This window comes from Eschrichtius robustus, chromosome 9 (assembly GCF_028021215.1).
Source record: "Eschrichtius robustus isolate mEscRob2 chromosome 9, mEscRob2.pri, whole genome shotgun sequence".
Lineage (NCBI taxonomy): Eukaryota > Metazoa > Chordata > Mammalia > Artiodactyla > Eschrichtiidae > Eschrichtius > Eschrichtius robustus.
In genome coordinates this window covers 51,915,185-51,928,860 of record NC_090832.1, presented here as the reverse complement: position 1 = coordinate 51,928,860, position 13,676 = coordinate 51,915,185, and the positions used below count along the sequence as shown (strand labels likewise).

General features: G+C 35.1%; 1 protein-coding gene across 3 annotated transcripts in view; it reads left to right on the top strand.

Moving 5' to 3' along the window:
- AFG1L (AFG1 like ATPase) overlaps window positions 1–13,676 on the top strand; it is a 199,941-nt gene that overhangs the window by 63,636 nt on the left and 122,629 nt on the right. For all 3 annotated transcript variants that reach the window (XM_068551090.1, XM_068551089.1, XM_068551092.1), the window contains exons 4-5: window positions 751–852; window positions 1,810–1,940. In XM_068551090.1, coding sequence (XP_068407191.1) covers window positions 751–852; window positions 1,810–1,940 — 233 coding nt within the window. The remainder of the gene's footprint in view (window positions 1–750; window positions 853–1,809; window positions 1,941–13,676) is intronic.

Genomic DNA, 13,676 nt, shown 5'->3' with positions numbered 1-13,676 from the left:
CTCTAGAGCCTGCAAGCCACAACTACTGAGCCCGCGTGCCACAACTACTGAGCCCGTGTGCCACAACTACTGAAGCCCACGCACCTAGAGCCCGTGCTCCACGACAAGAGAAGCCACCGCAATGAGAAGCCCACGCACTGCAAGGAAGAGTAGCCCCCGCTCACCGCAACTGGAGAAAGCCCGTGCTCAGCAACGAAGACCCAATGCAGCCAAAAATAAATAAACAAATAAATAAATTTTTTTTGAAAAAAGTGTCATAATTTGCAATTCTCCAGCCCTAACATCTATTATTTATCTTCAGTGTTTATGTTAGGTGCTAATCTGTATTTTCTTATTTTTCACTGGTGAATTTTCCTATAGTGCCTAAGACAGCTCCTCATCCTTTGTAATGGCCCAATAAATAATTACTTAATTACAGTTATTTTATTTATACTGTACCTTTTGGAAGAGAAACTGAAGAATGAATAATCTGTAAATCTTGCCAGTTTAAAAGCATAGTTCTCTGGAGGAAATAGTCCCTGGAGTGCTAACTAAATGTTGTATTTCCTAAAAACAGGATTTTAACAGAAGAGAATAATATCAATATTTTATTTTTAGGTATTTTAGCATAAGAAATAAACACTGCTTTTAAAAAAGTTAACATAGTCTTAAGCTTTCCAGTAGCAGAGTGTGGTTTCATTATCCCAAAGCTAATGAACAATCATTAGAGCAATCAGTACATACTGTTTAATAGTTGTTTTTTTTTTTAAGGTACAGGGAAGACAATGGTGATGGACATGTTTTATGCTTATGTGGAAATGAAGAGGAAAAAACGGGTTCATTTTCATGGTTTCATGCTAGATGTTCACAAAAGTAAGTTAATGATCTGAAAGAAGTGATTTTTATTTATTTATTTTTTTTTAAAGAAGTGATTTTTAAATGGACAAACACTACAAAATAATTTTTCTCATCTTAAAGTTCTTAATCTTTTAAAAAATTAGATTTTTGCTAAAAGTAAGATTTTATTTGGTTTCATTTGTTTTGTGCTATATTGAAGCAATTAGTAATGTGTCCAGAGTTGGTCCTAGAGACAAATTCATTACTTCCAAATCAGAGAACAGAGGTTACTCTATGAAGGTCAGGCATTTTCTCTTTCTACTAAGGATCAATAAGAAATGTTTAAGCCTCACCTGTTTCACAAAGTTATTCTTGATTAGGCCTTTTCCTCTGTGTCACCTTAGCATGTAAGCATTCAGTTTGTTCTTGTATGTATGCTTTATTTCTTTGTCAGGGTTATGTTATTTCATCTTTGCATTATTTGTTTACTCGCTATACTGTAACCTTCTCCGGGCAGGAATATTGTACTTCTCTTAGAATACTTTCAGCATTTAGTAACATATAGTGAACAAAGTGGGACTGGCTGGAAACAAGGGAACATCCTTATTAGATATGCTAGACATAGAGGGCAGGATCACCTCCTTTGCCTGCATCTCTGAAATCCTCAGGGCTAAGATCCGTGTGTTGATCCATCAGTCACAATCTAATCATCTATTCTATCACTTTGTCATCTCTGAAGTGATTGAAGAGTGGAGATGGAATGACCACAAAGTGTCATTACAACCATGGGAATATAGTAATACGTGAACAACTTATTTTGAGGTAGAGAAACTGCAACCAACCTCAATAATCATATTTGTTTGTATGTGAAATTTAAACTTCATTTTTATGTTCACACTGTGTTTCATTTAGAGATTTTAAAAATATGTTTTAGTTATCTAAAATGTACTGTTAATACAATATTTGATTTGTGTTTAATTTCATCCATTTAAGGAATACACCGCCTTAAACAGAGTTTGCCAAAAAGGAAACCAGGATTTATGGCTAAATCATACGATCCAATAGCTCCTATAGCTGAAGAAATCAGTGAAGAAGCATGTCTCTTATGTTTCGATGAATTTCAGGTAAGGTAGAGATGTTTCATAGACGTAGAATGGTATACTGAATGAAGTATGAGTATTTAAATTCTGTTCCTGATTTTATCAGTTTTATAAATTGATTTAATACATTATCTCTTATGGCTTTAATTTTATTATCTAGTCCAGGGGTCAGCAAACCACAGCTTGCACAGGGCAAATCTGGCCCATCTGCTTTTGTATGGCTAGTGAGAAGAGGAAGATTTTTATATTTGTAAAAGGTCATTAAAAAAAAGAAAAAGAGGGGCTTCCCTGGTGGCGCAGTGGTTGAGAGTCTGCCTGCTAGTGCAGGGGACACGGGTTCGGGCCCTGGTCTGGGAGGATCCCGCATGCCGCGGAGCGGCTGGGCCCGTGAGCCACAACTACTGAGCCTGTGCGTCTGGAGCCTGTGCTCCGCAACAGGAGAGGCCGCGATAGTGAAGAGGCCCGCGCACCACGATGAAGGGTGGCCCCCGCTTGCCGCAACTGGGGAAAGCCCTCGCACAGAAACGAAGACCCAACACAGCCAAAAATAATTATAAAAATAAATAAATAAATAAAAGATTACTATTAAAAAAAAAAAAAGAAAAAGAAAATGTAACAGACACCGTATATGGCTTGCAAAGCCTAAAATATTTACTATTCTGCCTTTTATAGGAAGTTTGCCTACCCCTATTTTCTAGTCAATGGATTCACATTTCCCCTACACCACGATGGAGATAATATAATTATTACAAAATAATGTCTTTAAAGATGTTAGACTGTTTTTTAAAAGTGTTATTAAAAAAAAACAGGTGATTCACACATCTCATTTAAGCTTCACCACTTATCTGTGATGAAGGAAGATAATTGCCCTAGTTGAAATTTCTTTTTCCCAGTTGAAATTTTAAAGTTTATTCTAGTTTTAGGATTCAAAATTGTGCGTTTAAATTGGTAGTACATTATTTCCTGATCTTTATTTCTTATGAGAACAACACATCAAAGCAAACACCATGTCTTATGCTTATTCTGTATCCTATGTCATGCCCAGTGTTATAATAGTAGTAATAAATAATAATATAACAATAACAATAATAATAATAATAGAAGATACTCTAGGTTAAGAATTACTTTCTCTTTATTTGACTGCTCTTTTTAGTAGTTATGAAATGTAATAGTTGGTTTTTCTAAGATGCTTACCATAAGAGCAATTGATTATTGGAATGAAAATAGAAAAATCCACAAGGACTGAATATAAGCTTAAAAAGGACATCACACCCAAAGCTTTTGAAAAAATATTTCTGGGGCTGAGTGCAGAAACTCCTGTCTCATTGCCTAGAATAAAGGCCCAGAGAACTTTCAGGAGTAGCAGACTAACATTTGTTATATGCCTACCCTGAGGCAGGCCCTGAGTGATTCATACATCTCATCTAAGCCTCACAGTGTATTTGTAATGAAGTGAGGAAATTGCCCTAGTTGAATTTTAAAGTTTCTTCCAGTTTTAAGATTCTCTGAAATTATGCATTTAAATTGGTAGTGAGTTATCTCCTGTTCTTCTGTGCTTAAAAACCTGGGTTAGTGGAAAGATGATTTGGCCAGGATGCCTGTATCCCAAATGAGGCATGTAGGTCTCCTCTAGCAACTCGATACTCATAGCTAACAGTGGTCTCGGTTTATGATAGAGGAGAAAGGAGAATTTTTACCAGGAATGGTGTTATACTGAACCATGTGGGGAGGAGGAATTTTTATTTCTTTCTCCCTTCAGTCATATTCAGACAGCCTGGCATTCGCACTTTGTATTGTAGAACTACAAAGGTCTTCAAAAGAAAGGCTTATGGAAAAGAGATGTTCCTCTGCTACTCTGAAGGTATACTAAGTACACCGGTGTACTGCAGAAAGAGAAGGGCCTCATTTAGTTCTAAAAATAGCACCAAGTTAGCAGTTATGTGGACTTTAACAACAAGTCAGTGTTGAATCAGTGAAGGCCATTTCTCTTGGTTTCTTATTATGAGTCTTTTAACCAAAATATCTCTAAACAAAGTTGAATCGACAGAGTTAAATGTTTTTTTCCATTTAGAAACAGAAGTTTTATTGAAACAGGGAAACAAGTGATGTGAACAAAGCACTATTTCTATACGTTACTTGTATTGTGTCAACTTTTTAAAGCAAAATAAACTTATACACGACTCAGGACCTTCTCCTTTTGCCACAGTTATCGGGTATTTGTCACAGTTAAATTTTTTTTTTTCATATGGTTTTTATTCTTCAATTTGTTAATATGGTGTATCACATTGATTGATTTGCGTATATTGAAGAATCCTTGCATCCCTGGGATAAACCCCACTTGAACATGGTGTATGATCCTTTTAATGTGTTGTTGGATTCTGTTTGCTAGTGTTTTGTTGAGGATTTTTGCATCTGTATTCATCAGTGATATTGTCTGTAATTTTCTTTTTTTGTAGTATCTTTGTCTGGTTTTGGTATCAGGGTGATGGTGGCCTCATAGAATGAGTTTGGGAGTGTTCCTTCCTCTGCAGTTTTTTGGAAGAGTTTGAGAAGGATGGGTGTTAGCTCTTCTCTAAATGTTTAATAGAATTCACCTGCGAAGCCATCGGGTCCTGGACTTTTGTTCATTGGAAGATTTTTAATCACAGTTTCAATTTCATTACTTGTGATTGGTCTGTTCATATTTTCTGTTTCTTCCTGGTTCAGTCTTGGAAGGTTATACCTTTCTAAGAATTTGTCCATTTCTTCCAGGTTGTCCATTTTATTGGCATAGAGTTGCTTGTAGTAGTCTCTTATGATGCTTTGTATTTCTGTCGTGTCTGTTGTAACTTCTCCTTTTTCATTTCTAATTTTATTGATTTGAGTCCTCTCCCTCTTTTTCTTGATGAGTCTGGCTAATGTTTATCTTCTCAAAGAACCAGCTTTTAGTTTTATTGATCTTTGCTATTGTTTTCTTTGTTTCTATTTCATTTATTTCTGCTCTGATCTTTATGATTTCTTTCCTTCTACTAACTTTGGGTTTTGTTTGTTCTTCTTTCTTTAGTTCCTTTAGGTGTAAAGGTAGATTGTTTATTTGAGAATTTTCTTGTTTCTTGAGGTAAGCTTGTATTGCTATAAACTTCCCTCTTAGAACTGCTTTTGCTGCATTCCACAGGTTTTGGATCATCGTGTTTTCGTTGTCATTTGTCTCTAGGTATTTTTTGATTTCTTCAGTGATCTCTTGGTTATTTAGTAACGTATTGTTTAGCCTCCATGTGTTTTTTACGTTTTTTCCCCTGTAATTGATATCTAGTCTCATAGCGTTGTGGTCAGAAAAGATGCTTGATATGATTTCAATTTTCTTAAATTTACTGAGGCTTGATTTGTGACCCAAGATGTGATCTATCCTGGAGAATGTTCCATGCGCACTTGAGAAGAAAGTGTAATCTGCTGTTTTTGGATGGAATGTCCTGTAAATATCAATTAAATCTATCTGGTCTACTGTGTCATTTAAAGCTTGTGTTTCCTTATTAATTTTCATTTTGGATGATCTGTCCATTGGTGTAAGTGGGGTGTTAAAGTCCCCCACTATTATTGTGTTACTGTAGATTTCCTCTTTTATAGCTGTTAGCAGTTGCCTTATGTATTGAGGTGCTCCTATGTTGGGTGCATATATATTTATAATTGTTATATCTTCTTCTTGGATTGATTCCTTGATCATTATGTAGTGTCCTTCCTTGTCTCTTGTAATATTCTTTATTTTAAAGTCTATTTTATCTGATATGAGTATAGCTACTCCAGCTTTCTTTTGATTTCCATTTGCATGGAATATCTTTTTCCATCCCGTCACTTTCAGTCTGTATGTGTCCCTAGGTCTGAAGTTGATCTCTTGTAGACAGCATATATAGGGCTCTTGTTTTTGTATCTATTCAGCAAGCCTGTCTTTTGGTTGGAGCATTTAATCCATTCACGTTTAAGGTAATTATCGATATGTATGTTCCTATTACCATTTTCTTAATTATTATGGGTTTGTTTTTGTAGGTCCTTTTCTTCTGTTATGTTTCCTTAGAGATGTTCCTTTAACATTTGTTGTAGAGCTGGTTTGATGGTGCTGAATTCTCTTAGCTTTTGCTTGTCTGTAAAACTTTTGATTTCTCCGTCGAATCTGAATGAGATCCTTGCCGGATAGAGTAATCTTGGTTGTAGGTTCTTCCCTTTCATCACTTTAAATATATCATGCCACTCCCTTCTGCTGAGAAATCAGTTGTTAACCTTATGGGAGTTCCGTTGTATGTTATTTGTCGTTTTTCCCTTGTTGCTTTCAATAATTTTTCCTTGTCTTTAATTTTTGTCAATTTGATTACTGTGTGTCTCGGCATGTTTCTCCTTGGGTTTATCCTGTATGGGACTCTCTGCACTTCCTGGACTTGGGTGGCTATTTACTTTCCCATGTTAGGGAAGTTTTTGACTATAATCTCTTCAAATATTTTCTTGGGTCCTTTCTCTCTCTCTTCTCCTTCTGGGACCCCTATAATGCAAATGTTGTCACGTTTAATGTTGTCCCAGAGGCCTGTTAGGCTGTCTTCATTTCTTTTCATTCTTTTTTCTTTATTCTGTTCCGTGTCAGTGAATTCCACCATTCTGTCTTCCAGGTCATTTATCCGTTCTTCTGCCTCAGTTATTCTGCTATTGATTCCTTCTAGTGTATTTTTCATTTCAGTTATTGTATTGTTCATCTCTGTTTGTTTGTTCTTTATTTCTTCTAGGTGTTTGTTCTTTAATTCTTCTAGGTCTTTGTTAAACGTTTCTTGCATCTTCTCGATCTTTGCCTCCATTCTTTTTCCAAGGTCCTGGATCATCTTCACTATCATTTTTCTGGAAGGTTGCCTATGTCCACTTCATTTAGTTGTTTTTCTGGGGTTTTATCTTGTTCCTTCATCCATCACAGTTAAATTTTTGATTAAGGTATTGAAATTAAAATTTTAAAAGTATATTAATACCCAACCTTTGTAAAGTAATTCGTGGTTTACCAAGTGTTTTTACATCCTTACTTCATTTAATTCTATTAAATAGTTACTGTTATTTCCATCATGTATATGAGGAATATAAAGGCATCAGAATTTCTTAGGTATCAGGTAAAACTCATTACCCTTAACTTAAAAAATGTAAATTTTAAAACATTCAGAGAAATGAGTGGCATGTTTCTGTGACATGAGGACCATTGGCAAGACTGTTTAAGAAGGTTAGGAAAAGTTAAAAGTATGGTTGTACAAAGCAGATCCTGAGAAGATTTATGGCAAGCAGGGCCAAATTACCCAATAGGCACCATCGGTATGGTGCTGAGGGTCCATGATAGTTTTAGGGGCCCATGAAAATATTTTAATTTAAATTCTTTTAAAATTTGAAGAAGAAATGAATATGTCAATAATGAATCCAGCCTGTATCTGTCTGCATCTGTACTATATTTGTCTTATACCAATACAGTTATAAAATATAATTTATGTATATATGTATATTTATATATATACTTTTAAGTAAATTTATTTTTTAATTGAGGAAGGGGCTTCTGAAGGTTAAAGGGCCCATGAAAGTCATAATGCCACCCTGATAGTGAGGTCCTAACAGAAACCTGTCTGGTTGCTCTGGGCATTCTCCATTGAGTTCAGATTTTAGAAGATTGATACATGGTTGGGAAGAAGGAAACAAAAGCAACTATCTATCAGGATGAACCAAATCTTGTAAAAGAAATGTAAGGCAACAAAAAGGATTTTTCAAATTATATATTAAGGATGTGTAAGGGAGATCAAGGGGGAGACAGACCTCTTGCTTATAAAATGTTTCGTGCTAACGAAGAGAAGAAAGTGGATGTGATGGCTCTGTTTGTCATCTCCTGCCTTATCCAGAGTTGGTTTGATATTCATTCATTCACTTACTCATTCATCCCAGTTGTCTTAAAGAGCCTTATTCCATACTACAGAACCCTATCTGTCCCACAGCCAAATGGATCGTGTCTGGATATCTGATCTATGAGTAGCCAGTCCACAAGCTTGTCAACAACCTTGAACTTGTGTGGTGTGGCCTGGGGGTTGAGCCAATCATATACTTTTTCTCGTGTATTTGAACTAAAAGATGCAGAGGGAAGTGCCCACTTAGTAATGAGACAGGAACAAAGAGACATAGGAAGTAGCTGAATCACATTAGGAGGAGGAGTACCAGGGTGCTCCCTAGACAGCTGCAGAGCTACCTGTAATTTCATGCCAATCTCCAGTTCCTGTTCCCAGGAGGTGCTTTCAGAGCTGTTCCATCCTGAGGTCTCAAGTATAAACCCCTTATGTTTAGCTGAATCTCCTGTGCCTGTTTCTTGCAAAGAGTCTTGATGAGAAAGGAACTATTCAATTCATGTTTTGCTCTTATCTTCTGTGTCAAGAAGGATTTCCCTATGATCTAGAAAAGATAGAATAAATAGGAGTACTGTGAGGAAATCTCACCTTCCTTAATATAAAATCTGTTACCTCTAATGGAAGGTTTACCTGATGAACCGAAGCCCAAGAAAAGCAAAGAGATGAGGTATCTAGTAGGATGCTTTTGGCTGCAGGTAACAGAAAAACCCAACTTAAAAGGGCTTAAACTTGAAGGTGGGATATATTATGCTATATAAGTTGGTGTCATTCCCCTTGCTCAAACCCCCCTGCTTCCTCTCTAACATTATCTCCTATACTTTCAGATTCACTCAATGCTCCCTACTTTTTCCAATCCTAATTTCTTCATAGATTAGGGAACCGTAGTTAATAGTGGGTGTTATACCAAATGCTTCTTTCTCACCAGGGCGCTGAAGAAAATATGCACAGAGACAACAGAACAAGACTGAAAAACAAATTGATTGCTTTTATTTGCTCACAAATTTCAGTGTAGCGTTCTAGTATGTTAGAGTTGACCCTCTTCCCTTGAGCAAAGTTGGTCTAAATGTCCTAGAATGAAAAATGTTAATAATCTTGCTGTTTTGTTTCCCCTGAAGTACCAAACTTGAACCTTGGAGCTTACCACTGCATGCAAGAAAAGACCAATATTTGCATACACCCCTTTTGGAGAAGAGCCAGGGAAAGCGAGAATCTAAGGGCAAGAATGTGTCCCCTAAGGGCAGAGTGATCACTGAGCAGAGCCTAGATTTCCTAGTTTCAGTATCCTGGACTATCTTTCACTGGTCTTAGAGAAGCTCCTCTAGCACATCAAAACTGGATTAATTACAAGTCCAGATCTCTACTTGTCCCCCTTTTCTAAAAATCAAAAGGGTAAAATGATACCCCAGAATATTGCTGTACCAGCACTCTGACCCCCAACATCTGTACAGTTTAGAATAAACAAGCCAAGCCTTTGCACTTTCTGCATGGAATAACCTCCCCCACATGTCCATCAGGATAACTCTCTTACTTCTTCAGATCTTTGCTAAGTTACTTCCTTAACAAGGCCTATACCCTGTTTAAAATTGCAATTTGCCATTGACCCCCACTCTTCTAATGCCCCTTACCCTCCTTTTTTTTCATAACACATATTGCCTTCTGACATATATTTACTTATTTATTGTATTTATTGCTTATTATCATTATATCTCTACAGGAATGTAAACTTGAAGGCAGGAATCTTTGTGTTGCTAATTGACGTATCTGAAATGTCTAGAACAGTGCTCGAGAATGAATTAATGAACAATAATAATGAGTGAACGGATGAATGAATAAATCTTAGTACCAAATGATAACTATTGAAGTAGTCCCCCAACTAAGTCCCACTTCCCTTATATTTAACAACCTGCATTTTTTCCTGTCAACATTCTAAGTTATCTTCACATTTTTGTCTAATTTAATAGGTGAAAAATGGGATCTCATTGTTTTAATGTTTATTTCTTAAAGTAATATTATGGTTGATTTTTTTTCATATCTACTTGCTTACTGTTAATATCCATCTTTTATGAACTGTTTGATTCAATGCCCATTTATTTATTAGAAAGCTTTTATTTTATCTATTAGTATATTCTGTAATAATATTAGCTACTGTTTACTGTGTGCTTTCTGTGTTCCTAACTACTGTACTATGCTATGTATCATTCCATCTACAGCTAAAATTCTGTATAGCTATATGTAAATAATATGGACTTAACCTAGCATACGTAACATATATAGGTAACAGTCATAATTAACATTTCTTGAGGATTTACTGTATGTATCGTAACGATTTTGCAGAGTAGTTGTTATTACTGCCTTTATTGCATTGATGAGGGAATTAAGGGTCAGAGAGGTTAAGTGACTTTTCCGAGGTCATACAGCTGGTAACTACGTTTGAATCCATCATCAGTGCTCTTATTCACCAGTAGTAAAAGCTATGTTATGTGTTCTCTTTGCTATATGTCTTCTATTATGTGTTACAGACCTAGAACTGGGTGGGCTTTTAGTAGATGTTTTAATGATGGAAACTAAAAATTATCCTTAAGCCTATTAAGCCTAGTACGATACATTGCTGATTTACTAGCAAAGAATTTTTTAGGCACTTTAATCTTAACAACAGTATGTCTGCAATCACCACTTCACTTTTCAAATTGAATCCTATTAGTGGTCTTGATTTTTAACTAGTTATTATTGGCCATTAGGTGGTGTTAATTATTATAATATTTATTTTACTAGGGGGATGAATGGGAATTGTTGCTGCTTAAAAACAAGAATATAGTCTTTTCTCTTGAATTTAGGGCATTTTTAAGATTATGTTTTCGTAGCATTGGGATTACATTTGCAGAAGGTATTCCTCATTAGCTTGGTCATCTTTACTAAGTGTAGCATTTCAGTTTTACGTGTGATAGATACAGTATTCTTATCTTGTTTGAGAAATTTGTAGATAGGATGTTTTTATGTGTTTTAATTACTGAAATAAAAGAATAAAGTTTTCTTTAGGGTCTTCATTATATTCTCTTTGAATATTAACATTTCTTATTAAACCACTTGTGATTCTGAAGATATCAGAATACTGAAGGAGACCGAATTTTTAAAAAATGTTATTTTTTCAGGTCTCTTTTTAGGGACACTGGATAGATGTTTTACTAATATGGCCCCCCCCCCAAGAAAAAAAGAATTCTGATGAGCAGAATATCATTCAAAATTCTCCTCTGTAAGCTATCAATATCATTTAAAAAATAGTTTTGACCGTTTTTATAAAACAGCAAAGCTATTAAAAACTGCTAATAAAAATAGATGCTTATTTCTGTGCTAATACTAATTACTAATAATGCATGCTTATGTTTGTCACTCATTACATGGCACTGTACCAATCAGTGGATGACTGAGACTCAAGCACTTACACATGTAAATTAACCGTTAGATTTTTTTTTTTTCCTTTTTTAACTTAAGTGAGTCATAATGGAAAGCAACTCTAGGTCATAAAAAATCTTCTCTCTTTAATGCTAATGAAATGTCTCCACTCTCTGTATTAGCAGACTACCCTTAGTGGTAATCTGTAGCCTTCTCTTTTGTTCCTGGTGGTAATGAAATGCTGGGTGCTGAAAAAGCTCGCTCTTCAAGAATGTGTGGCCAATTGTCTTCTGTTCACTTATACTGTAAAATTGCTGTTCCCCAGCAAAGCTGAACAAGTGCGGGGACAAGATCAAAAGAGTATACATTGGCACCCGGCTCCACCAAGTGACTCCTGCTTTATTAATTAGCCATAGCTTCTCCAAGTTAATTTGCTCTGCTAGAGCAAAAACATTCTGTAATACAAAAACAACAAATTATAATTCAACCACAAGTCCTTATTGTTTGCTTTCTTCAACTTTCAGTTTAAACCTTTGTACAGTGTTATAAGCTAAATGTCCCTTCACTTTTCTGAACCTTAGGGCACAAAAGCTATTTTTATTTTTTTCAAGAACCTCAGCGAGATAGTCAAATGATCATTTTTATTCTCTAAAATTGGGTAATTTTAATTGATATCATTCTTTTTAAAAGTCAGTGTATTGGGAATCCAATTTAAAAGTGCAGTTGCTTCTAAAATTTGCAAGCTTGTTCTGTCCTCTCATCAGAAATGCCACTGGTGTTTAAGCATTTGAAAAGGGCCTTCTCTGTGAGTGTTTTGGCGGAAGCAAAATTTGACAGTGATCCTAAGCTCCAAATTAAATAATATCAGTACCACTTTCCTTTTCATTTTAATCACCACTTTGTAAGTTCCTGAAGTCTTTTTAATTTAAGGAATCTTCAGTAGTTTTTTAGTTAATGTTTTAAAGTTATAGCCTGAAACAGCAAAAAAAAAAAGATCTGCACATTCATTCCCATATCCCGGTTTGGTTTGGTTTTGTTCAGGTGGAAAGGAAATAATTAAACTTTTGAGTAAGATATCAGCTGAAAGAGAAAAGTGATTTAGACTTCTGTCACCCAGGTTCTTGTTGTTCATAGTGTTATAACCATTTAGTTGGCAACTTTCAGTATTACGATCTAATTTGAAAGAATTCCACTAGTTTCTGTGTACTTTAACATGGTTTAAAAATAACAATGTGATATATATTATGTGATATATTTTGTGAATATAAAATAAGTTTTATTGAGATTATCTAAAATGTGCTGTTAAAGGAAGATCAAAGCATTTTTACATTGGGAGTATCTAAAACCCATGTTATTATATTCTTAGAGGAAGGTGCAATGATTAACATCAATCTTCACTATATATTTATTTTTTGAAGTCAACTTCATTCCCTCCCTAATTTCTGTATTTTTGGGGATTTTTTTTTTCGGGAGCTCTTTATTTTATTTTTATTTTTATTTTTTTTTCACATCTCTATTGGAGTATAAATGCTTTACAATGTTGTGTTAGTTTCTGCTGTACAACAAAGTGAATCAGCTATATGCATACGTGTATCCCCATATCCCCTCCCTCTTGAGCCTCACTCTATTTTTGGGGATTTTAAAAAGCTTTTTAAAAAGTTACCATTAAGCTTACTTGCTAATTGTGGATTTTTAAAAATAATTTTAGAAAAGATCAGTGGTTATATGTATCTCTGTAACTTAGATGAAATAGTTTTATCTGCATTATGCATTTCTGGTTTTGTCAGAAGCTTTTTTTTTTTAAACACTGTGTTAACCATTCTTGTAAGGTTTTTTTTTTTTTTTGGTAGAAGGAATATTTGTGTTTGGGAAGGTTAGCAGAGGCTGGCTGTGCTGGAAGTGACTGCAGTGCCTTTTGATTATTCATGGACAGTAATAGAAGGCACTTAAAAAGAACAATGAAATTGCTTATTTTTGTGATGGGCCATCTGTTGAATTGTTTTGTGCAACAATTGCACAATAGTATCTATGTCATATCATTCTATTTTCAACAGCAGCTGATTATGTCTCACTGGCTACTTGTCCTTATTTCTAAAGTCCCATGACCATTTAAAGTCACCTTTTCAGGGACCTTTGCCAGAAAGGTATTAGAAATCTCAAATAGCCTGTGTTTGTTTTTTTTTTTTCTTTTTCTCTCTCTCCTCTTTATTCGGGAAGGGAGGCTGTGATGGGAGTAGGAGGGGGGAGTTGGTCATGTTAGTTCTAATTAGTTAGACTTCCTAGATGTTTAGGACAATTATCTGTGCTTTCCACCTGTAGTTCTATAAAATAAGTTAACATAGAATCATTTGATAATTTGCATAGAAATGATAGGCTTGCAAAAAAGAAGAGTCAAGTTTAAAGACTGCAGGCTTTCATGCTTTTAATTATCTACTCTTTTCTTCATGATAATTAGAATTTTTCTTTTGGAATTCACTTCTATCTTTAAAAA